The sequence below is a fragment of the Chrysemys picta genome, chromosome 15 (assembly GCF_011386835.1).
Source record: "Chrysemys picta bellii isolate R12L10 chromosome 15, ASM1138683v2, whole genome shotgun sequence".
Lineage (NCBI taxonomy): Eukaryota > Metazoa > Chordata > Testudines > Emydidae > Chrysemys > Chrysemys picta.
The window spans coordinates 30,206,487-30,231,465 of NC_088805.1; the positions used below are offsets into that span (position 1 = coordinate 30,206,487).

Sequence of the window (24,979 nt, forward strand, 5' to 3'; positions counted from 1 at the left end):
GTACGTGCCTGTGTTTGAGACCTACACTTACCGCCAGCGGTAGTTCAGCGGTGGGGTGCCCACAGCCCGTCACGCAGCACTGGGGAGGGAACGGGCTCTGAAGGGTGGGGGGTGACGTTGCCCAGGGCTGTCTCTGAGCAGCCCGTCCTGCCAGTCCCCTCCGGGTGGTGGCATGTGAGCCCAGGGCCATGACCCCTGAAGAGGTGTCAGTGGTGTGACCACCCAGACTTTCCCAGATTGCTGAATGGGAGGTGGGTCCCTGTACAGATGGGTTGAGAGCCACTGTCTTAAAGGGCCCAGGCCATGCCAGAAGGTGTTCACAGAAGAGACTTAACCACAGACAGGTACACAGAGATTTTTATGTTATTCATTTGAACAAGGAACATTAAATTGAGATTCCTTCACCCATTTAAGTGCAAAATAGTAACATGCCCCTTGTACATTAGTATAAATTAAAGCAGAGTTCCCCGTTGTAACACTGTCTGGACCAGTTCCTCAGCTGGGGTAACTCCATCGGCTTCCCAGGAGTTGTCTGATTCACGCCAGCTAAGGATCTGGCCCTGGCGAATAGCATCAAAAGCAGCAGGCAGGTCAAGGTCAAGAGGGCAGAACAGCAGTTTCAAAATCCCCAAGCCAGGTGGAGAAACCAACCAGGGTCACCAGGACCCCCATTCCATATGCTCAGCAGTGTCTGCTCCTGGCAAATGCTCTTTGCTGAAGGCTTTCTCCTGCCAGATGCCAAGTGCCTTTTGGGGTTGAGGTTGCTCAGCGGCTCTCAGGGCTGGGCCCTGTCGTGGCTAAATATAGTACGTCCCGTACTCACGCAACACAGACGGAGGCAACCTTAAGCCTAGTTAGATGGCCACCTAGGACACTGCACCCAAGAGCTGTCAGGATGGATAGGGTCACTCCAGTGCCAGGAGGGGGCTGGATGGCCCAGGAAATGAGAATCGGAGAACCCCTGGGCAGGTGGCGAGGTGTCTAATGGTCTGGCAAGAAGCTGCTGACAGTCAGGTTGTCTCCTTCAGTCTCCGAGCTGTTGTCCGTGGGCATCTTCATCCTCTTTACCTTGCTGGGCTTCTCCCCATTGGCCACCGGCTCGCTGTCGGGCAGCAGGGCTGAGATACACACCATCTCAGTGTTGTTGTGCCGGCGCACCCGGCAGACACGCTTCTGGCGCCACAGTAGGGTGGCGAGGACGGCGGTGCAGATGATGAAGGTGGCAGCCACAAGAGCTAGGATGAAGATGGCCAGCAAACACTTCCCCACCAGGGTATTTGAGTGAACGGGCAGCTCCTGCAAGGGGACTTGCGCTGCGACAGAGCCACCCACTGTGGGCCTTGTGTGAGGAGAATGGGTCTTTCCCACCTTGGAGAGGCCAGGCCTCCAACTGGCCAACTCCTTCACAAGCAGGACTCCATCAGAGGACTCCGTCCGAGATTCAGGTGGCGAAGTAGCTGAGCTCTCCCCCAGCCCCTTCACTCCCATTGACCTGACAGAGGAGACATGTTCCATACTCTCTGTGCTGCTCACGAGGATTTCTTCTATCCTAGTGACTGCCGCTTCTGAGGAGACGTTGCTGCTGCCCTGAGTTGGGGCTGCCTTGGCTGAGGTATCAAGATGGCTGCCCGCTGTAACTTTGGCCACTTCCGTGGAGACGTTGTCAGAGCTGTTCGCAAACAATGGCTCCGCTGTAGCGGTAGTATCATCATATTGGTTTTCTTGGGACGTACTGTCGTCTTCCAGTTCAGAAGCTGGAGAGGACTCGGCTTCGTCCATGGGATACTCCGAAGAAGTCATGGAGAATGTGTTGTGGTGGCTGGTGGTGGTAGTGGTCTCTTCAGCAGAATGATTGGAAGACTTCACCTCAGCTTCCCTCTTCTCACGGATAGACATGGGGAAGTCAGCGCTCCCAGCCCCTGCTGTGTCCCACACCCACTGGCCCCGCTGAGAGCCCTCAGCCGCAGGAAGCCCACCTGCTGCCGAGCTTTCTCGAACTCTATCATCTTGGCCACTGAGCTGGATGGCTGGCAGCTTGTAAGCAGAGGCCTGGAGCATGCTCGAAAACAGCAGCAGCAGAGAGGCCCAGATTGGAGCCATTTGACCTAGGAGGAGAAAACAAAGAGATTAAATGAATGGTAAAAAAGAAAAAGCTGAGGAGATAACTGCAGGCGTCAGAGAAGTTGATAAAACATCCGAGTAGAGATGAGCTCAAAATGCAAAATTAGGTCCCAACATTTGTGAGGATTCAGCTGTGCATTTCCATTCTCTGTCTCACCAACGCTAACTGGGTCTGTCCAATGGCAACACTGCAGGCTGGAAGTGTCACTACATCCGAAGGCACTCGCTGCCTCTTCTCCCCACCTTGCGCCTTCACAGCCTAATAACCCCTTTGTTGCTTCCAGCATGTGCAAGTTGTTAGGAGGAGGAGGAGAATTACATGGCACTTAGGAACCGCAACCCTGGACGAAGACCCCCCTGCGCTAGGTGCTGTCCAGATAAAGAAAGACACCCGTCTCCGCCCCAGGGAGCGTACGCTCTCAGGGCGGGGGAGACAACAAACAGTGTTTGGCTGCAGAATGGAGTCTCAGCCCATGGGCTCCAGAAAGCCGTCCGTGTCACTCCTGGGGTACCAGGTGGCATGGAGAACTGCTCCAGGCAGCCCCGCAGGAGGCGTGTTTGCTACCAATGACTATTTCACATGACAGAGTGGGATCGAGACCTCTCCCTAAGCTAGAGCTACCAGAGAGCTGTTAGCAAACAGTTAAGTCTGTCTGACTGCCGCCCCAGCATGCCACCTGGAGACCACCGCCTTCAGCCTCCTAACAAGCGTGGGCCTTCAGCTTGCAGGTATATGCAGAAGGTAGCCAGGGTATGTTAACCATGTGCCAGTCTCTGTAGGGCTCCTCCCTCCCTCCAACTCTACTCTGGAGCAGTGGTTCTCAAACTTATTTGAGTGTGCCTCCTTTCTTTGTGTCTGTGGTAGTTTATGCCTCCGCCTCGAGTGCCCGGCCAGCAGCTGCCGCTCTTCAGCCACCCAGCTTTCACGGGTGTAAGAGCATGAATGTGCGCAGTCTTTCCCCCCCCTAAGGCTTCCCATGCCCTGCCAGAATACGTTCTGCGCCCCCCAGTTGGAGTCCCTCTGCTATAGAGAATGGGCTTCTCCATCGGGGAGCCATGCCAGAGAGAACACTGCCTAGTTGTCTGATTGGTAGCAAATGAAACTGACCCAAACCCCAAAGACTCTGGCTGCTGATGGAAACACGTTACACTTGCATTTTAAATGAATGGCTTGTATCATCCGCCACTCCATGAGGGGCCCCCTCCTTGGTGAGGTTTTGCCTCATTAGCAGCTGGGAAATAAAAACCTGAATGCTCCCTCCCGTCCCGTCCCCGCCAGCTTTCAAAAATCTGGGATATTTTACCCTCAGGGAAAACCGATGAGGGTTAAGCGGGACTCGTACACCAGCTACCTGTGCCCGGTCATGGGTCACTTGCATGACTTCTGCTGCTGCTCAGAGCTGGAGGCGGGGAGGCAAAGCGTCTCTATTTGATAGACCCTAGGAGCCCAGTCGAGGAGCAGGGCCCCCATGGTACTAGGTGTTCTATGCATTATGAAGAGATGGGCCTTGCCTCACAGAGCTTCCTGGCTGCCACGTGACCCACAACAATCAGGGGCGAGGAGTGGGGCGCTCAAGGGAGCAGTGCGGCAGCCACAATCAGCCTTCCCCCTTCTGCACAGCCATTGCCAAGTGCCCTGGGGATTTGGCGGAGGACAGTGGAATGACCCCATGGGGTCCTATGGGGAGCTCGTGTCCTGCAAACTTCTTCAGAACTCCTCCCGATTTCAATTCCAGGCCCCCCACTGGCTCCGTGGGGTGGGGGCGTTGTCCCCTCCCCGCAGCACTGACCCATGGCGTTGCCTCTTTGCTCTTACACCCATGCAAGAGTCTCTCGGATTCGTGCCATTTATTGTGTTGTGGATGGCGGCTCCCAGGCGTGGAGGGATTTGCTCCCATGTCAGCTACCCGTGCACCTGCACCGCTCCAAGCCGCTAGCAGAGGAAACCACTACACTAGCAGCTACAATTGGCTCCAGTGCCACAAACCCGGTTTCAAAACAGGAATCAGCTCCACCCGTGGAAACTGCAGATAAACGCAATGCACTGACCTGGGTTTGCATGCGTCCTGTTTTGCAGCATCCCTCTTCCTCCCCCTCCGCCCCATAGGAGCTTTATGACATGTGGAGGGGTGCACAGATTTCATTGCACCATTCTATGGAGTGAATCTTCCCCACACACACACACCCCTCCTCTCGCTGCTGCAGGGTTGCTTTCAGGACCCAATTATGAGCGTTCTGGTACCAGTGCAACTAACTGGGGAGCAGTCACTAGGCCAAACCCCCTGTACAGACAAAGCTTAAGTCAAGTGCTGTGGAAAGAGAGTTAATGGAAAACCGGGGGAGGGAGATGGGGGAAGGGTTCTCTAGCATGGCTAGTGAGATCATTGCCTTTGGAGGCCAAATAATTGGATTATTTTGAGTCCAAATGGCTGTTATTCCTGAGTGGTTTTAAATGTCCCTTTCAGATGTCATTAATTTAATTTACAGGCTAATTACCTTACAAGGATTTCCTTCCCAGAGAGAGAAGGTAGCTATGACGGAGAGCAGATAACATCTCTGCTGGGGAGCTGGAGAAAGTTTGCAAGAAAATGCACTTTAAGGAAGTAGAATATCAACCCAGCTCAAAAAATAACTCTGTAAAAGCTCTGGAGTCCTGTTAACTCACGAGTAGAAGTGTTAAAAGGGCTAGACGTAACAATTGCCTGCACTGTTGTAGCACTGGCATTCCAGGTAGCTCCCGAAGCACTCAAACTGCATTTTATATTATATATATATATAAAAAACTCACATCACCACTGAAATGCAGCCTCCTCTGGGGCAGAACACAGTGGTTTTGTAAAAGAAGCACTGCAGCATTTTGCGGGAAATGACGACGCTCGCATCCAAGTGACGTTATAGGGGGATTGAGGTTAACAGGCTGTAATTACCCAAGAAGGAATTTGGTCTGGATAGCAGGTTATGTAGTCTTATGAAAAGTGCCCTTTTGAAGCACCCCAATTGTCAGGTCACTTTACACCTCAACAGAAAGATGGCTCTTTCAGCAGCCCCTGCCACCGTGCACAGTTCACTGTCATCTCAGGCAGAAAACGCTCTCCCACCGACTGATCCTCCAGCCTGGGCCGGTGCAACCCACTAGGCGACCTAGGCAGTCGCCTAGGGCACTGCGATTTCGGGGGCACCGACCGCGGTAGTATTTCCACGGCGGGACCTTCCACCGCCTCTGTGGGGGGGGCGGCAGAAAAGTTGGTGGCGCTCCTGCCTCCAGCACCCTAAGCCCTCCTGCAGAGGACACCCGTCTCATTCTCCTGCTTTAGGGGCGGTTTGTTTGTTCCTGATCCTCAGCAACAATTTGACTTGCAATATTCAAGCAAAGCCCCAACGGCGAGTTCACACGCTGTCCGTCGCCCTGGAAGGCTGTGGGCAGAGAGGGAAGCCATGCGCCACTGCCTTCCAGAGGACTGTGCGATTTGGGGGACATTTCTAGAGGGACTGAGCAAGACAGCGGCCCAGCAAGGAGCCTGGGTGTGTGTTTGGGTCTCTAGAGCAGCTCCCCTCAGAGGTAGAGAGAAAATGTTTTCAGGATGGGCAGGAAGACGAGCAAACCACAAAGACGATCTTTATACAACAGCAAACACACCCAGAGCCAGATTTCAGATGTAAACAGCAGCTAGGCTAGGGTGAAGGAGGAAACCATCAGCTCTGCCTTGGAACCAAGGCTCAGCACTCCACCCGCTTTGGGTTGGGGCGTCCCCGCTTGACACAAACCTGACCCCGGTTTTGAGCGCTCCACCGTGGGTTTGGTACTCAGGAGCAGATCTCAGCAGCAAGGAGCCTGGTCTATTTGTGCTGCTGGGAGCTACCACTGGGAACTTCTGCTGGAGAGTCTCTAGGGCAAACAAGAGTCCAGGACCAAGATGGGGTGCATTGCACTAGGGTTCCACATAGTGTGACAGGACAGAGGTCTCGAGGCTGATCCCTCTCTCTCTCCTTCACACCAGGGGCAATCAGGAGTAACTCCTGGCGTTACCCAGCATGACCCAGGCCTGTTGTCAGAGAGGTTATTCTCACACCAGGACAGGCAGCCAAATGCCGGGAGGTGAAAGGTTTGCAACACGATGGATAAAATCCATGCTTTTTAAAATAAAATAATCAGAGAAGCTTTTTATTTATTTAAAATGTCCTTTTATTAAATATTTTTTTCTTTTTAAAACTAAACCCATTTAAATTAAATTTGAAATTATGAAAACCTGTATTAAGGCCGAAATTGACTATAATCTATTAAAATAATGTAAATTAAATAAATAATAATCAAGCAGTACACGTTTGCTGCCGAAGTTTTAAAGAAAAACTCCTGAACTGGTGGATGTCACCAACTAAGCACCTGGAACCAGAGTTCGTTGAAGTGCTAAAAGCAGCTTTTGACAGCAGTAATCTCTTCTGCAGGTTCAGAGAGAATACTTCCTTCATTTCAGTTTACTCAGTTCAATGACCAGTTCATTTGAAGTTGAGAAACTGATTGGGAGTTGAAAGAGCACAAAAGCTTGTTTTCTGATTCCAATCTATGAATAAAAATGAAGCATGAGAGGATAAGATCTACTAGTTCTAAAATCTTGAAGGAAGTGGTGACCAGAAATAATTAGTTCAATTTATTAACTACAGATAATAGTTCCTTTGTTTAATAAATCATTTAGTTTTAAGTGCAAAAAATGTTTGAGAAATGTACTTTTCTTCTTATGTATCAAGCACATTTAATGTAGTTTTATTTAAAAACAATTTTTAAAATGCTGGTTTTGTGCATTTTTAATTTAATTACAACTTCTCTACAAATGCAGCTTGACACAAACCCCAAGTAAAAAAATTAATCACCTCGTAAATAAGAAATGCATCATTCAGCATTTTCTTACCATCAAAAATGTAAAAATTAAGAATCTAAATAAATGTACAGTAAGCTACCTAATTGCTTAAGTGATATGGGGATAGTGTCTCCTCCTGCTTAGCAAAAAGTAGTAACAAATTATACCAATCAGTAAGAATCAGAAAAAGGTTACTACAGCACAAATTCAAAACCAGACTAAGGCCCCTGGCTACACTCTAAACTTCAAAGCGCTGCCGCGGGAGCGCTCCCGCAACAGTGCTTTGAAGTGCGAGTGTGGTCGCGCGCCAGCGCTGCGAGAGAGCTCTCCCAGCGCTGCAGGTACTCCAGCTCCACGAGGGGATTAGTTTACAGCACTGGGAGCCGTTGGAGCACTGTCTACACTGGCACGTTACAGCGCTGTAACTTGCTGCGCTCAGGGGGGTGTTTTTTCACACCCCTGAGCGAGAACGTTGCAGCGCTGTACAGCGCCAGTGTAGCCATGGCCTAAAATTGATCACTTAAATCAAGCTTTCCTACTTGCTGCTTTAAACTGATTAGCACAAGTGAGTGAAATCACTAATTTAATCCCCCCCTCGTTTGCAAGCTGTTTTGGGGGCACAGTGAAGAGCTGAGGAACAATTACTTCCCTATAATTTAAGGCCAGGGGGTTTCTTTGGCAGAGGCGGTTCAACTAAAAATGAAAGGCCTTGACTTCCCAGCTAATGGGAAGTGTGGGCCCTGGATTAGCAAGGGAAGGACTCACGTGTCCTCCCGTCTTGTGGGGGGCGGGGGAGGAGGAGGGGGATAATGTGAATGCAGCATGAGCAGCTAAGAGATTGACTTCTCTGGGCGTGGCCTCCCCTCTCTGTTCCTTGTTCAGTCTCTCTTACTGGAATGCTGCACAGAGAACTTCCACATTCACAGTGGGTCTGAATTTAGGCCAAACAAATCCACCGACCCTTACAGAGATGTACCTTCCGGGGGTCTTCCAACAGAGCTCTTACACAGGGCGAAGACGTTAGTACAAAGCCAGCAAGAATTCAATCACCAGGATGTCACCCATGTCTGAGGCCAAAAGATAATAAATCTCGGCCTGTGACTCTGCCTTTCTGGTCCCTTGTCACAGCAGAATGGCTCCACCACCACAGCTGGACTCAGGAAGCTCTCAGGTAGCCACGGAGCCCGGGTAACACGGGCACTACTTTGAAATCCATTACCCGTCACATCTGCACAGAGGCTAATGTACAAGGGAAACGGCTCCAGAGCCTTCCAGGTAGCATTCTATCAATCATCAAGATCCCTGTCTAGAAAGGCAGTGCTCTCCAATGGTCAAGGTGCCCGACTGGGTTCTAAGAGACCAGGGTCCTACCTCAGCTCTGCCCCGATTTGCTTTGTGACCTTATCCAGGTTAATCCATATACTTAACACCGGTAAGCCTTTGCACCCCATGTCCCTCAGTTTCCCCATCTCTAAAGGCGGGGAGAACCGCACTTACCTAGTTCAGCAAAGCACACACACATCCACAGCGGAGCCCTACCCCGATGCTAGCTACTCAATGACATCAGGTCAGAAAGAGGTTTTTGCCTTCCTCTACAGCCATGAAACCCCATTGCATGGAAATCAGCCTCGGTCTAGGGTAAGTCTTAGGTTTGGCATTTAAAATAAACCTGAGCCTATCGTCCTACTAGAGCCACAGATCTGTCTTGTGCCTCGCTGAATGCATCTCCCGCAAGGAGCTGCTGGCTGAGTGGCTCCAGGCGCCGCAGCTGTTAAGGAAGATCACTCGGTGCGCTCTTAACATGCCCCCGGCCGACTGAGCTCCAAGCCCACCCACCCAGCGCCGCCTTCCCCACCCCGATAGCTGCTTACCTTGGCTTGAAGAGGGCTGCCAGTGAAGGATGGGCGCAGGCATCACTCGCAGAGACCCAGGGCAGCATGTGCCGGGGAGAAATGCTTAACGCTGCCTCATCTCTGCAAAACACGGAAAAAAGAAGTGGCCCTTTCCAAGCCCGACTGGTTTTCTACGCTGCCTGCGATAATTCAGGAAGCCTCCCTGACAGCGTACGAGCAAGAGACGAAGGCGGAAGAGAAGTTGTGGTTTGGAGAGAACGCGTGACGCTGCTCCCAGAAAGAGTGCGTCATAGCCGAAAAGGAGAATCGCCACCAGGCCCGCAGACCGGCTTTTAAGGGACGCGTCACTAGCTGGGGAGCCAGCAAGTCAGAGGGCATTTCAGATGAACGCTGGGCTTAGCAGCCTGATAAACCTTACCAAGAGCAATGGCAGAGGCAGGAGAAGATGGAAACTCTGCAGCTGAGCCCTGATTCAATGGCCCAGGAGAGTCAGAATTCAAGGGGGTTAACGTGTTACAAAGTCAGCTGCGAGGCCGCTCCAACTGGGCAACACCTTGGCCTAGGGTGACCAGATGTCCCGATTTTATAGGGAAAGTCCCGATTTTTGGGTTTTTTTCTTATATGGGCTCCTATTACCCCCCCACCCCGTCCCGATTTTTCACACCTGTTGTCTGGTCACCCTACCTTGGCCTCTCCTATGCCCATGGCAGACGGAGGCAGCGTCTCACTCCTCCTAGTCTGCACAGTAAGTACGTTGCTGGCACCAGACCATCCCTACACGCTATGTACAGCCCGGCCTGCGGGTGCTCTTAGTTTCTTGCCATTTACTGGTACTTGCAGCATTCCCTGGGCTTCGATTGGGGAATGGGGGCCAGTTTTCAGTGGCCGTTGAAATGCGGCAGGTAAATCTTTGCTGTTAAGGGCTCTCTGAGTCGGCCTGGTTGGATTCATGGCAGCGAAGGGAACCCGGCTTTGAAAAGCAGAAGGGGAAAACAATCAACCCAATTCTGTGTTTTCCAACTCCCGCTCAGGGCCCGCAGCAGAGTCAGTCTCCGGGCTCCCAACAAGAACAGCTGGCCAGCAGCAGGCTACCTGAGTGACTGCACCACCTGACTGGTCAGGCAGGCTGGCTCTTAGCCCAGCAGCTCCTCTCTGGCTGAGCAGCATGCCTGCAGCAGCACTTGGCCTTGTTCCTGCTTCTGGCTGCTCCAGTCTCTGCTCCTCGGCTCGACCTGTGACCTATGACTGCGGGTACCCTCTAGCTGTAGCATTTGGCTTCTGTCCCTCTGGCACTGACCCTCGTTCCTGGACTCCGCTCACCCAGAGCGAGAATGCCTGCTTTAACCATTAGGCAAGACCACCCACGGCCCAGTCGGTAACACTCCCAAACGGAGATTGTGTGTAACACCCGACATGCACAGCACATGTGGGGCTGGGGAGGGCTCGTCAGCCCTCCTGTGGGATGGTGTACAGGTGTGGAGCGCAATCACTGCGCAGCTTATGCTGACAAAGCCTCTATATCCCCACCTCCCCTCCATTTCGTACCTGCACAAGGTCCGTGAGACTAGCGAATAATTTGAAGGGCTAGAGCTTGAGCCAATGCATGCGTGCTGGCCGCAGAGAGAGGGCTGTGAAATACGGACATGTCCGTGCTCAGAGTTAGGGGGTCAGATGACGCCTTCCTCTAATGTGAAGCCAGCGTCTCTCTGCAGCACTCCACTGGGGGCAGGGAATTTGCCCATTGTCAAGAGGAGGAAAATGACTTGTTTTGGTCTCCCCGTTGCTGTAGCGGGATCTCGGCAGCTGTCTGGAACAGCAGGAACTGGTAAGGACACAGGAGGTGCCATCCCTCCCCACTCCACACCCACCTTCCTCATTTAGCCCTGACTTCACACCTCTGAGGCTGGACCCGCAGCGCCATCCCCAAGCTGAATGAGGAACTGAAACCAGGGCGTGTTTGGAAAGTGCTTCAGCACCAGTGAATACAACAATGCAGCACCAGGCTCCCTCTGTGCACGCCTCGCTCAGTCACTGCCGCACAAAGCCGAGGATTTCCCAGGGCTCGGGGGAAGGCTGAGGCCAGGGATGAGCCAGAGTTAAAGCCTGTTGCTGAGATTGGACAAGAGTGCGGCTGAGGCTGGAACTGGGAGGGGCTCTGCCACAGACACAGTGTGTGACCTTTGGCAAGTCCCCTTCCCTCTTTCGTCACCATCTGTAACCTGAGGCTATTATTGTATTTCCCGACACAGGGACCGTGTGTACGCTGCACCTAGCACAATGGGGCCCTTCAAGTGTTGCTCAGTAGAAAAAAGGGGAAAGGAGACAGTCCTGGAGAGCAGCTAGGAAAACGCTGCATTTACCTGGTGGGTGGAACCTAGATTGCGCAATTGGTAACATTCACCCTCTGCAGCTGGAACTTGCAGGAAACGAGGCAGCTGGGGAATTGGGAATCTTAATAGGTTTGAAAGTGAGGCCAAAAATGGTGTCAGTAGCTGGGTGCATGGAATTCCCTCCATGGGGCAGGGCAGCAGCTAGCACTGCATTTAGAAGGATGGGCCTGTTTGGAGGGGTGTCTCTTTTTAGAATATCTAAAAAAATGGTTTCCATACTGATCACACGTCCGGCATGTACCACCCCACTGGCGTTGGAAGGGGCAGATCTATACACATCAGAAAAAGGAGATCTTCTGAAGCTCACTTCCTGTACTGAGCATCCCACATTGCCCTTAGGTGACCAGATGTCCCATTTTTATAGGGACAGTCCTGATTTTCAGGGCTTTTACATAGGCGCCTATTACCTCCCACCCCAATTTTTCACACTTGCTGTCTCATCACCCTAGTTACCCGCTTGGGAAGACTGGAGGGTTGGATTGGTGTTATTGGTATTTGGAGGTTGTTGGGGTTTTATTTCATTGGGGGGGGGATATGCACCATAAAAAACTGGCATGGCTAACGCAGCTACTTTAATGAGGGGAAAGATCAGATCTGCTTGGGTGTTGCCTTTCTCACATCCGAGGCAAACCTAGTGGAGAGATAAGCAGCAGTTTATTAGTTGGGAGAGGCTCTCTAGTTTTGACTGCTCTAAACCGCCTATTTAACCACATCACAACAGCAGAAGCAAACAGCAAGTGGGCAAGAAAAAGATGAGGGAAGGTCACAGCTGGTTGCCATGCCAATCCAGAAACAAATCCATCTTTGGGTACATTTCCAAGGCAATACACTAAGCAGGCAGGGAGAATTTAGCTCCTGCTGGAACTTTAAGAAGTGCCCATACATCACTTCCCAAAATTATGTTTGGGTCAAATCAAGAAGTTTCACATTTAATCAAAGCTTTGCATGTCGGACAAAACCCGAAAGGCTAAGGCACAAAATGAGTTACAGCTAGCAGGGAACATAAAAGACAATGAGTAGAGGTTCTTTAAATACATTAGGAGCAAGAGAAAGACCATGGAGAAGGTAGGTCTTCTACTTCCAAGGGAAGGAGAGCTAATAACTGATGACATCAAGAAGGCTGAGGTACTTAATGCACATTTTGCTTCAGTCTTCTCTCTAAAGGTTAATGGTGACCAGATACTCAACAGTGGGGTCCCACAGGGGCTGAGTCTGGCACTATTCAATAGTTTCATTAATGACTTCGCTAATGGAATGAAGCACATGCTCATAAAATTTGCAGATGACACCAAGCTGGGAAGGGTTGCAAGCACTTTGAAGGGCAGAATTAGAATTCAAAAATGACCTTGACAAATCAGAGATTTGGTCTGAAATCAATAAGATGAAATTTAATGAAGACAAGTGCAAAGTACTTTACTTAGGAAAGAAACATCAAATGCACAACTACAAAATAGGGACTACCTGGGTAGGTGGTGGTACTGCTGAAAAGGATCTGGGGGTTATAGCGGATCACAAATGAGAGGCAGCACTGTGATGCAGTTGTGAAAAAGGCTAACGTCATTCTGGGGTGCGTTAACAGGAGTGTTGTATGTAAGACATGCAACTGTCTTGCTCTGCCCTCACCTCACCTGGAGCATTGTGTCCAATTCTGGGCACCACACTTTAGGAAAGATGTGGACAAACTGGAGAGAGTCCAGAGGAGAGCAACAAAAATGATCAAAGGTTTAGAAAACCTGCCCTATGAGGAAAGGTTAAAAAACTGGGCATGTTTAAGTCTTAAGAAAAGTAGACTGAGGGGGGACCTGAGAATAATCTTCAATTAGGTGATGGGCTCTGACGATAGGACAAGAAGTGATGGACTTAATCTGCAACAAGGGAGATTTAGGTTAGATATTAGGAAACACTTTCTAACTATAAGGCTAGCTAAGCTCTGGAACAGGCATCCAGGGGAGCTTGTGGAATCGCCATCACTGGAGGTGTTTAAGAACAGGCTGGACAAACACCTGTCAGGACTGGTCTAGGTTTCCGTGGTCTTGCCTCAGCACGAGGGCTGGACATGACTTCGAGGTCACGTCAAGCCCGACATTTCCATGGCAGCAGTTCTTCCCGAGTGGCCTTTGCATGCACCGACTTCCTTACGACGACACTTGCCCCCCCCCCCCCCCCCCGACTAGCTCAGCACCCTTTGCCAGCATTCTCACTCAGCGCTTCAGCGATGGAGGCACCACCCCCATCTTACAAAGGCTGGCACTAACACACAGACACCAAGTGCCCCATGGCTGAAACAGAACCCAGGAGTCCAGTCCCCTAGCTTCACCCAGCAGACCACAGCAGGACACAGCTGTGAAGGGATTTCCCATTAGTTTCTGAATTCCTTCTACCCACCCAGGATTTACTTAGCGTGAAAGGTAAGCCCTCCAGATACGGTGCAGCTGTGCAGAGGCCAAGCTCCTGGGGGACAGCTGCCACAGTGAAAGAGGACATGCATCTGCTTTAGAGAATTTGGGGTTCGGCACAAACGAGGAGGAAGTGTCCAGAGTTAACAAGGCTCCATACTGTCCCTGGTGCATCGTTCTCCAACCCGGGAGGGACACAGGCCTTTCCGAGTCAGCAGCGCTGACAGTTGCAACACAAGGCTGGCTCAGGGTATCCGAGGGAAGGAAGTGTGCAGTTGTGAAATGCTTTGCTGCAACTTACTGTAAATTCTAGTCCTTGGAGAACAAAGCCAGCAGTGAGTGCTAGTGTGTTTGCTAAATGGCAGCTGCTATCCTGAAAACGTACAATTGGCTCCCTGCTGTAGACTTTTCCTTTAAGTTGAGATTTTCATAGCCGACACTGGGACCTAGCCCCACAACTTCCAACCCCAGCCTTGAACTTTGACAGTGTCAGGTTTCTCTTCTCCCTGTGGTAAATTTCAAACAGATTTAAATTGGGAAATAGGTAGTAGACAGCACATCACGTCCTAGCTCTACACAACAAAAACGAGCGTGGGCTGATTCTGTTCTCCTTTCCCCTCACACTCACTGTTCTGCCGACCTTGGGGCCACCACCCGTGGAAGGCCTCACCAACCCAGCTCAGCCAGCAGTACGACAGTGGAGACTGTGTAAATGGAAAAACACCGTGCAGCTCACTTCAATTAAAGGGACGTTGTTGGGCCATTCACATCCAAAAGGAGCTCGGCTTTCCCTCCCAGCCTCTTCTCTCAGGAGACTCCTCGACAAGAAGGGGAGGAAATGGGGGGGAAAATCCCACTGGGCTGGATCCTCCCACTCTCATCCCTGGAATGTTTTATGTTTACAACTGTATCGATATGAGTAATACTGATCATGTAATTTACCAGGCCAGTCGCACCTGTGAGGTTCAGGGTCCATCTTCCCATCACAGCAGCCATCTATCTAGGTCCCTGTACCGAGCCCATCACCACCGAATTTGAGCAGCTCCCTTGGGGTAAGTGCTCCACCATGACATGCAAACCCACACATGAAACAGAAGACAGATCCACAGGAATGTTTCTGGTATCTATGGAAACAGTTTCCCAGAGATACATACTTCCAAAATAGGTTTTAGCCACAAGTGGATTTTGCTCAGTGGCGATGAATATTTGGAGGGGAACAACTGAGGCATGGCACCTTGGCAGGGCCAATGGGTGGGAAGAGCTACGCCCATTGGCATAGATTCTGGTCCTGTTAAAGGGGAGCAGTTTCCTCCATCTCTTGGCACAGTAAGTCTAAGAATTAGGGCTGTCAAGCGATTTAAAAAAATTGTGATTAATCACGCGATTAATCGCACTGTTAAATATAGAATACCATTTATTTAAATATTTTTGGGTGTTTTCTACATTTTCAAATATATTGATTTTAATTACAACACAGAACACAAAGTGCACAGTGCTCACTTTATATTTGATTACAAGTATTTGCACTGTAAAAAAAGAAATAGTATTTTTAAATACACCTCATACAAGTACTGTAGTGAAATCTCTATCATGAAAGTTGAACTTCCAAATGTAGAATTATGTACAAAAAATAACTGCATTCAAAAATAAAACAATGTAAAATTTTAGAACCTGCATGTCCACTCAGTCTTACTTTTTGTTCAGCCAATTGCTCAGACAAACAAGTTGGTTTACGTTTGCAGGAGATAATGCTGCCCACTTCTTGTTTACAATGTCACCTGAAAGTGAGAACAGGTGTTGCAAGATAGTTCTGTGCCAGATGCGCTAAAGATTCATATGTCCCGTCATGCTTCAACCACCATTCCAGGGGACATGTGTCCATGCTCATGACGGGTTCTGCTCAATAACAATTCGAACATGCGTTGGTCCGCACTGCTTTGTTTTCATCATCTGAGTCAGATGCCACCAGCAGAAGGTTAATTTTCTTTTTTGGTGGCTTGGGTTCTGTAGTTTCCGCATCGGAGTGTTGCTCTTTTAAGACTTTTGAAAGCATGCTCCACATCTCGTGTCTCTGATTTTGGAAGGCACTTCAGATTCTTAAACTTTGGGTTGAGTGTTGTAGCTACCTTTAGAAATCTCACATTGGTACCTTCGTGTTTTGTCAAATCCGCAGTGAAAGTGTTCTTAAAATGAACAACGTGCGCTGGGTCATCATCCAAGACTGCTATAACATGAAAGATGTGGCAGAATGCAGGTAAAACAGAGGAAGGGACATACAATTTTCCCCCAAGGAGTTCAGTCACAAATTTAATTAACACATTTTTTTTTAACAAGCGTCATTATCATGGAAGTATGTTCTCTGGAACGGTGGCTGAAGCATGAAGGGGCATACAAATGTTTAGCATATCTGGCATATAAATACCTTGCAATGCTAGCTACAAAAGTCCCATGCAAACTTCTTTTCTCACTTTCTGGTGACATTGTAAATAAGAAGAGGGCAGCATTATCTCCCATAAACATAAACTAACTTGTTTGTCTTAGCGATTGGCTGAACAAGAAGTAGGACTGAATGGATGTGTAGGCTCTGAAGTTTTACATTGTTTTGTTCTTGAGTGTAGTTCTGTAACAAATATAAATCTACATTTGTAAGTTGCACTTTCAAAATAAAGATTGCACTACAGTACTTGTAGGAGGTGTATTAAAAATACTATTTCTTTTATCATTTTTACAGTGCAAATATTTGTAATAAAAAATACACACTTTGATTTCAATTACAACGCAGAATACAATATATATGAACATGAAGAAAAACATCCAAAACATTTAATAAATTTCAGTTGATAACGGTGCAATTAAAACTGATTAATCCCAATTAATGTTTTTAATCACGATTACTTTGAGTTAATCGCGTGAATTAACGATGATTAATTGACAGCCCTACTAAGAATCACGCTCTCAGGCATCTGTTGAGCTCTGCAGAGTGGTGTGGAGAAAGACATGACAGCAGCATGCAGTCAGGTTGGATTCCATCCCCTCGCTCAACCCGGCTTCTCAGCTCAGTCAGGAAACTGCCACATGGGAAAGTTGAAATTTGCAGCTGAACTTTGGGGAAGCCACCAGCTTGGCTGGAGTGAAATTGGCTGGTGAGAGTGGGGAGAAGCTGGGCCCACTAAAATCAGGACACCTGGTCACCCTACCATAGGGACAGTCCCGATTTTTGGGTCTCTCTCGTATGTAGGCTCCTATTACTTCCCACCCCGTCTCGATTTTTCACACTTGCTGTCTGGTCACCCTACCCACTGGCACAAATGGAGAAACTTTGCCTTGGATCCAACTTAGACTAGACACCAAAGTCTCAGCTGGCACAGGCTGGAGCATGGAGACTGGCCGAGGCTTCACCCAGCACAGCTGGCTGAATGCTTCTCACACCCAGCTGCAGCAGCCTGTGTGGGAGGTAGGGGTACCTCACTGGGGGAGGGCAAAAGGAGCTGCGGGTCACCTGACAATGTATGACTGCCATGTGGCTGGATAACCCAAATCCATATATTTGTAAAGCTTGTAAAACCCAGTCTTAACCTGTAGAATTACAGAATCTACCACCTTTGATTTGTCTCCACCCGGTCCAGGTTTGTAAGGGACTATTGAGACGTTAGAACACGGTTTGTTCTAAACAGCCTCTTGCCCCAAATCCTCCAGGCTGGGCAGCTTCTCAACAGCCTCAGATTGTAAAGACGGCCCCTCCAGCAAATCACACAGTGGAGTGGCCAGGCTCTGCAGACGGTCTGCCCTAGCCATCACACTGCAGTCTGCAGGCAGATAGGTGCTAAGCCAAGTCAGGCACAAAGAAATTGAAGGAAGACAGACTCCATGGGGAAGACATTACATGTCTCTTCTCATCCCCCGAGTAACTAGCAGCAAGGAGCGCCACATCTATTTTAAACTTTCCTTTGATAAAGTATCTGAAAGGTGCTGGGGTAGTGGCCGCCCTAGAGAACATGACGCTCTGCCTACACAACGTGCACAGTATAAGAATTCCTATGTGGCTCTACCATTGTGTGTACTCTGCATTCCGGAGAGCCACCATTACAAGGGCTATATGCCATCATGGGGTAGCAGGATGTGTGGTGTACACACTTATTTTCTGCTAGGAACTGGATTGAGAAACAAGCCATTTCACAAAAGCCTCTAAGCAGCTGTGGGACGGATACGATTTTCAGTCATTGCTGATGTGGCTTGGATTCAAATTAGCAAGCTGGAGGCGAACAGCTCCAGGCTCCATTACCCACTCTTCAGCCACCTACCCACAGAAAGTTACTGGAGGACAAAGCTCCTTTCGAGAAGTGTCAATTCTGCAACGCTGGACGTTGACTAGAAACGAAAGGCCTTAGCGGCCTACTTGAAAAAAGGGAATGTTTGAAGTAAGTGAAAATACAAAAAAAGTTTGCGAGTTCTGGGCTTGTTTCCAAGAATGTCAAACTAAAGAAAGGACACGATTCTCTGATAAATGGCTGCAGGTAATATTTTCAAATGTGCTAAGCCTCATTGCAAGTCAATAGGACTTCGATTAAGTGCTTATGTCACTTCTGAAGATGGGACTCGGGCACATTTTTGAAAGTTTCACCCTGTCTAGTTTGTGTCTAGACGGTTGTATCCTATGCTAATCTACACAAATCTTAACCCCCGGCAAGAAATTAAACATTGGCTGCTCAGGCCGCGGACACTCGTTCTAATGGAACTGAGCAGCACAGAACGCCACAGGAACAAGGTGTCAAAGAACAACAACAGACAATGGAACTTTGTAATCAAGGATTTTATCTTTGAAAATGGAAGCAAATATTTGGACAGGATCCTGCGGACGCTCTATAAGAGCGCATCTCTCCAACGCTTTGCTGGTTCTCTCCTGGGATATCACGGCTAAAAAAAGCTTCAGGCACTGACTCCGTTTGAGCCTGGCTAGGCATCATCAGTTCATTTAAATAAAATACAAGCTATAAACTAAAAAACCAAGGAGGACTTTCCCCGCCCCCTTCTCTTTAAACCATCACTCTACCTTACAACAGTGTTGGTCGGGCAGTTAAATCTGGCATTTCAGAAACTTCATTCCCTCTGATTAGAAAAACAAAGACCCCCAGCACACACACACACAAATTAACAAGGAGATCACTACCCAGGGGAGAACTGGGTTTTGTCTGCCAAAATCCACCCCACCCCATCAGCCATTGATCGCAGTACAAAAAACACCAAACATTCAATGAATTGTCTAGGCTGCAAACTCAATTTTCAACGCACGACGCCAAGAACATTGGCTCACTGCCTTAAATAACCCAGAGCTGGTTTTATGAAGCTTTCATCCTGTGACACTGTACACGTTTTCTGTCCTCTCTCATCAACTCTTACGTTTCACCTGCTAAAAGTTCACTTAACTGTCCCAATGGTACGGCTTCACCTTAGGTCAGAACCACTCACACCTTCCAGAACAAGAGACTCCATCATAAGTTTTGAACATGAAAATACAAGAAAATGGAGAACTTGAGACATTCTAGCTAAACTACTGGAAGAGAAATTCAGCGCTCACTCCTTTGCCCAGATGAAGGAATGCGAACCTGCCCCATGCAAAGGCAGCCTCTCGTCTGGCACTTCCTCAGTTAATTGGGAAAGCAGTCCCCGTATGTGTGTCTGACAGGCATATGCACATGCATATATATATATATATATATTAAGCTGTAGTGAGGCCCTTCAGGGATCAAACCTCAGGTGGAAAAGGGTATTTTAGTCTCATCAGCTGGTTCACTGCTCTGGCCCACAGACAGGTTTTAACTGCACTTGCGGTTGATCAGCCTCTTCCCTGGTGCCAAGGCAAGTTGTCCTGGCCTGGGTGGCGCTCAACACGTATCACAGCAAACTGTGCCGACTACCAGAGGTCTAGCACCCTCTGCCCCAACAGGTGCTGAAGCGCTCACCCCTGCAGGTAAATCCTTTGCAAGCCCGATCAGGGCCCACCAAACGCTGCTCCCTCTCATGACGCAGACCCTCATGGTAAGCAGACATTCACTGGGCTGAGGCAGTCACTGGACACTCGTAGCCCCACACCCAAGTCAGGATGTTGGCTTTGGATTAACATGCACTTAATCGAATCTTTCACCTGAGGATCTCAAAGGTTTCTGAGACCAGGGCAGAAAAGCTAGGACTGCAATGGGACTGGAGATAAAGGTCACTTATATTTCAGGAAATCTTGTGTTCCCACCAGCTATAGTAAAATCCCATCCCAGGGGTTACCAGGAGAGAGTGACAGAGGGAGAACAGGTATTGGAAGGGTTTTGATTTTAGAGACCTGTCATTGGAATGTTACCCAACTACTTCTAATGCTGCTCTGAAAGCCATATTGGGGCTGGAACTTCTCAGCATCAAAAACGGGGGCAGAAATAGTTTAAGCTCACAAATTTAAGAGCTTCTTTATGAGCAAAGGAGCCTGGTCTTGCAGCATTTAATGCAGACACACAAATTTACAGCTAGGCAAAGGATTGGAATAGACATAATGGAAAACTTGGCTACGTGCTCACATCCTGCTGGCTTGCAAATCAGAATTCTGGGCATTCGTCTTAGCTATTTCGCTGCGCACCCTTCCACCTTATGTTAGCTGATAAACAGAATGAACATTTGCAATGTAAAAAATATTTGGCCTTTAAAAAACAAAATGCCCATTCTGACAATGTTAGGATAATCCAAGCACAGAGTGTTGGAAGAGGACAGCATGGCTCCAGGACAAGGGGTCAGTCTCTCGAATGTAGAAAGGGAAAAAAGAGTTATGGGTGACATGAGTCACTTCACTCACAACCAAGTTTTTTAAGCTAGGTGCTGATGGTGACTGGGACACTGTTAAAAAGGCAGTAAAGTCAACTCACATGGGTTTATGGGAGGGGCTCTAGAACTGCCTTGTCCACACTGCAAATGGAACTGATCAGATTGTTCAAAGATGAAGATTTATACAAAACAGCTTCATTTTGTTCTCTACACAGTATAAACACACACATGCACAGCCACACCCCAATCTCTACACACTCACACACACAGTGGTGTCCCTTTAGATTTAAAAAACAAATACTGCAAAATGCCAAATAGGAAAAATAAAAGGCTACTTCTTTTTTTTTTTGGCAACTTTAAAAAAAATGGTTAAGAACAATGTGGCGTTGGTCCCTAATTCTATAAAAGGATAATTGGGCACAACACTGACAGTCAGAATAGTTTGTTTTCAAAAATTCATAACATCTGGAAACAAATTGTAAAAGTAGCACTTATTCTTTTGACTTAATTTTGACCAAGTCACGTAACACATTAAAACATCAGAAAAATTGTTCACTAAAAAGCTTGGCTTTTAATCATCGGCTTTCGCTGAAGTTAATTTAGGAGAATAATAAAGTTCTTATTGGAATGCTGCACGCTGCTGCTTGACGAACTTCTGAAATGGAATGTCTTCTTGAACGGCAGTGCCTCCCCAGCCCTGCTCCAGCTCAAAGTTCTGCTCCCTTTGCTCTCAAACCGTCATCTTCGCCATCTGCTGTTCTAACTTGGAAATGCGCTCGTCTTGATTGGAGATTGTGTCTTTTATAGATTTAAGCTCTTTCAAAATCTCATCCAATTTGGCTTCGTTTTGCTGGAACCAAACAAAAAACAAAACCAGAATTCATTAAAAATTGGCCGGAAGGAGCAATTCTGCATATTGACGTTTGAGGTTTCTAAAGCAAACGTGCTCCAGCACAAAGAGATTTCAAAGGGGGATTCTTACAGATAAACCCGCTGGGAATCATGTGCTCTTGAGTGCTAACATGAAGCTTCTGACACAGGGTAACATGCTAATGGCACAGCAACTAGCAGCATTTCTAATGGAGTTAGGGCAAATGTAAAGGGTACACTGGGCCAGGGTTTGCTTTTTAATGGAGTTTATATTCCCCTTTATTCAATGGCCTGATACACTGAATCTGCTCTTATAACCAACACTATTGGGGCACCTGTCAGCCAGTATAGCCAGACCACAGGGCGTTTCACACCCGCCTTCTCAGCAGTCCACTCTGTCAGGGTTATTCTGTCTGATTTGCTGTGTTTGGTTTTAGACACATGATGGGCTCATGAATTAGGATTCAAAGTTCCTCTGTTAACCAGAGGAATTACAAACGAAAGTCAGATTCCTGTGGGAACAAGTTCCCAGAGTGGGAGCAGGATTTTTAGGGTCACAAACCATTTCAAACTCTACCACTGCCTAGCAGCACAAAACCATTCCTCCCAGTGCAGCTCTGTGGGGGAACTGGGCTGAGGGACTGTAAATCCCCCACGTATGTGTGTGGCCAGATCACCAGGCCTAACACACATTTGTGCAAAAGGTTCACAGGGCACTTCAATAGCTACAAGTGATCTTAGACTTACCTCTTGTCCGGAAAACCACCTACCCTAATAGCCCCTGGGCCCTAAGTCCATGCTAGTTAGCTAGCTAGGCTGTTACTGCAGGGATGGGCCCAGTGTAACGAGGGCATTTGTTTTTTTACTGATTCAGAGGGTAGAGCACCCCTGCCTGAGACTCCAGTGCCACTCCCTGATGGCCTGTGAGACGTTACTCACAATGTTTGAGGTGTCTGCTGCTTTCTTTGGGGTGTTAATGAGATCGCTTTTCTTGTTTGCTGCAGGCTTGTTGTCCAATATGTTCTTTTTGACCACCTTGAGATCCCTGTTTTTGCCTGGAATGTAGCCATGTTTCAAAGAAATGAGAATGGGATCAGCGTTCTTCCCCTCAAACCACTCTTCAGCTTCCAGAGCTGCTTCAGGACCAGCCGTATCGGGATACAGGTCATCTTGGAAAAGGTCAGACTAGAAGTCAGAAGGAATTAATTAGTCACATGCTTTGGGCTGGAAGGTGCTATATAACTTCCACTGCAGGCAGCACCTCACCTTTCGGGGGACCGTCATGATAATGGGCTCGCACTTCCGCTCATGAAGTTTGAAGAATCTTTCAAAAAGAAAAAGCACAACTTAGCGGGAGCAAATGCCAGTCGGCACATGGAAGCTGGGCTTGATTCCTGTTCACCCAGATGGATACTAGTGGTCAAGGGGTGGGGGAAGAGGCGGTAAATGAGAATGATTAAGAGGTTTCAGCTGGGTATTCCCCCCCCCCCCATTACACCCAGCAGTTGAAGGGGCTTTTCTAAGGGCTGGTGAAAACTACCCAGCTTTGTGCGCTAGTGCTTCTATACCTTTAATGACTGGGTGGACTGACGGCACCCTGTGCCAAGAGAACAGCGTATGGAAACAAGATTCTTTAGGCAATCTCTTCAGTTTGGCCTGACGATGCTCTCAGTATGTCACAGGTTGCTGCTGAGACTGGCGACGAGCACTATACAAATATAGTGCTACACGCACTGTATCTCTGCCACCAGGCTGCTGCATTACACACGGCCTATCTCCACACCAGTCTTCCACCTCTACTCGTATTTCGAGCTAGAAGACAATCACCAATTAAACGGTTATGGTGGGTGCCGTGGGATGTTTACCTGGCATGGCTTTCGCTGGCGGTTTTCAGCCACGTCAGCAATCTTTGGTTAAGCCAATGCTGCTGTACTGTTCTCCAAGAGACCGAAATTGTTTCTAATCTAAGTTTAGAAAGCAGTATTGGAAGGAGATTAATGCTAGACTATCAAAGAGATATCTCTTTAATATTAAACCCTGTAGCAAACCAGGCTTATGTCTGACCCAATATAGATCAGAACTGCCTCGAGGGAACACGCTTGGTTTTAGCAAGGCCGATTCCAGCAGCTTGCTGTGTTAGATACTGTCCATCAGTCTGTTACAGTCTCAACCCAAACACTGACCCACTTTCAGTTCAGATCACATTATCCCTAGCAGAAATATTAGCACTCGTCACAGGGAGCAAAGGGTACTACAGAAATCCTGACGGAACATGAGAGCGAGCGAGAGAGGTCTCTAAATCAGTCGTTATTTGCGTCACTGTCTCAGACCACACATCCAATTGAGCTTTTAAGTGCTCCCACCTCCTTCAGTTCTTGTACCAAATGCATCTCTTGCTTGCGTGAGGGTGTTTTGCTTTGTACTACACGAACCTGGCCGGTGCGGCCCAGGACATGTACGAAAGCAGGAATATAAATGGGCTAGCCCGATTAGCCGTGTTGCTCACATCCACGGGCCAGCCGCTCAGCACTCCTAGTTACCTGGCGATTTCACACTTGTTCACATCCAGGCCCCTCTTTGGCATGAACCCCATCCCCCTCTGCGGTTCTTTGCTGCTGAAGGTGTTGAGGTAGTGGACATATGGGGATTCATCGGTGATCTCAAAGTAGCGAATGCTGCTGTCACCCTGCAGGGAACGAAGAAGGAGGAGAATGAAAGGGGCGGTGACTCTTCCATAGCCCTGGGATACTGTGCTTAGAATGTGGGCGGGCTCCCATCCCAGCAAGGCCCCGTGTCCTTTACACAAAAAGCAGGCTGACCTCTGTGTTGAGCCTCCTCCCTGAAGAGAGAAGGAATGCACCATGCCAATGCACAAGCCGCCTCCAGCCCAGTGGCTGCCTCTACGCAGCCGTCAAACACAACGGCAATACTACAAACACCGTGTTGCACTGGAACGTCCGCAGTCCAAAGCGGACGTGAATGAGGCAGTGCTGGAGATGCAGGCAGCCGCAATGTACCAGGTAGGTGAGGCAACAAAGGAGGGGTTAAATGCAGGGACCAGTGGCGTTTCCATTACATGGGAGGCGAAGGGAATATCTCATAACAATCTGACCTTCAAAAAAGCATTACATAAAAGGAGAGAAGGATCAGAAACAATTGCCCCATGAGTAATGTACATTTTATAGTTAATTTCCTCCAGCTGAAATTTTCACTGCTCATCAGGCTAATGGCCTCAGCTCAGCCTGCTTAGTCACTATCAGTCTCCTGCTGCATTCAGACAGACCTATTAGCATGGCTACCATAAACCAGATGTCCAGTGTAATCAAGATTCGTTATCTCAACAGGCTCTCACAAGCAAACTGCTGCACAGCCACTTCGCTCCTCTCGGAAGCTGCTCCTTACCTTGCCACACAAGTAAATGATATTGGTGTCCGGGTCGTAGAATGGAAGCAGCACCCCATTGCTGGTGTCCATTTCATGCAGGGCTATTGGTTCTTCCATATTTTTCTGCAAATGAGATTTGTATCAGATCATCAGAGAATAGAAATCCCCAGTAAATTCATTAGCTAAATCCTTTGTGATTCCTACTGTTTAGGGGAATGACCAACAGCAATTTCACTTCTCTGAAGGGCCTTACATTGTAGCACGCACGGTCATTGTTGGAGAGTAAGCTGTTTTTAACAGGTCCCCCCAAA

General features: G+C 48.5%; 2 protein-coding genes across 6 annotated transcripts in view; both read right to left on the reverse strand.

The window, feature by feature from the left end:
- Positions 1-345: 345 nt before the first annotated feature.
- SELPLG (selectin P ligand) lies at positions 346-9,052 on the reverse strand. Its single transcript, XM_008163631.4, has 2 exons — positions 8,846-9,052; positions 346-2,105 (listed from the first exon to the last, which is right to left on the reverse strand). The coding sequence occupies exons 1-2, from the start codon at positions 8,886-8,888 to the stop codon at positions 982-984; spliced, it is 1,167 nt and encodes a 388-aa protein (XP_008161853.3). The 5' UTR covers positions 8,889-9,052; the 3' UTR covers positions 346-981.
- Positions 9,053-18,408: 9,356 nt separating this feature from the next.
- The window catches only part of CORO1C (coronin 1C), a 77,145-nt gene continuing 70,574 nt past the window's right edge, over positions 18,409-24,979 (reverse strand). For all 5 annotated transcript variants that reach the window (XM_065568819.1, XM_008163633.4, XM_065568821.1 and 2 more), the window contains 5 exons: positions 24,687-24,791; positions 23,825-23,970; positions 22,551-22,608; positions 22,224-22,469; positions 18,409-21,264 (listed from right to left, as the gene is read on the reverse strand). In XM_065568819.1, the coding sequence (XP_065424891.1) occupies positions 21,145-21,264; positions 22,224-22,469; positions 22,551-22,608; positions 23,825-23,970; positions 24,687-24,791 (675 nt within the window). In that variant the 3' untranslated portion in view covers positions 18,409-21,144. The remainder of the gene's footprint in view (positions 21,265-22,223; positions 22,470-22,550; positions 22,609-23,824; positions 23,971-24,686; positions 24,792-24,979) is intronic.

Excerpts from the sequence above, each read along its gene's own strand:
- SELPLG (XM_008163631.4), bottom strand. The coding sequence starts at position 8,888 with ATGCCTGCGCCCATCCTTCACTGGCAGCCCTCTTCAAGCCAAG. Across the intron at positions 2,106-8,845 it reads GCAGCCCTCTTCAAGCCAAG|GTCAAATGGCTCCAATCTGG; the intron begins GTAAGCAGCTAT and ends TTCTCCTCCTAG.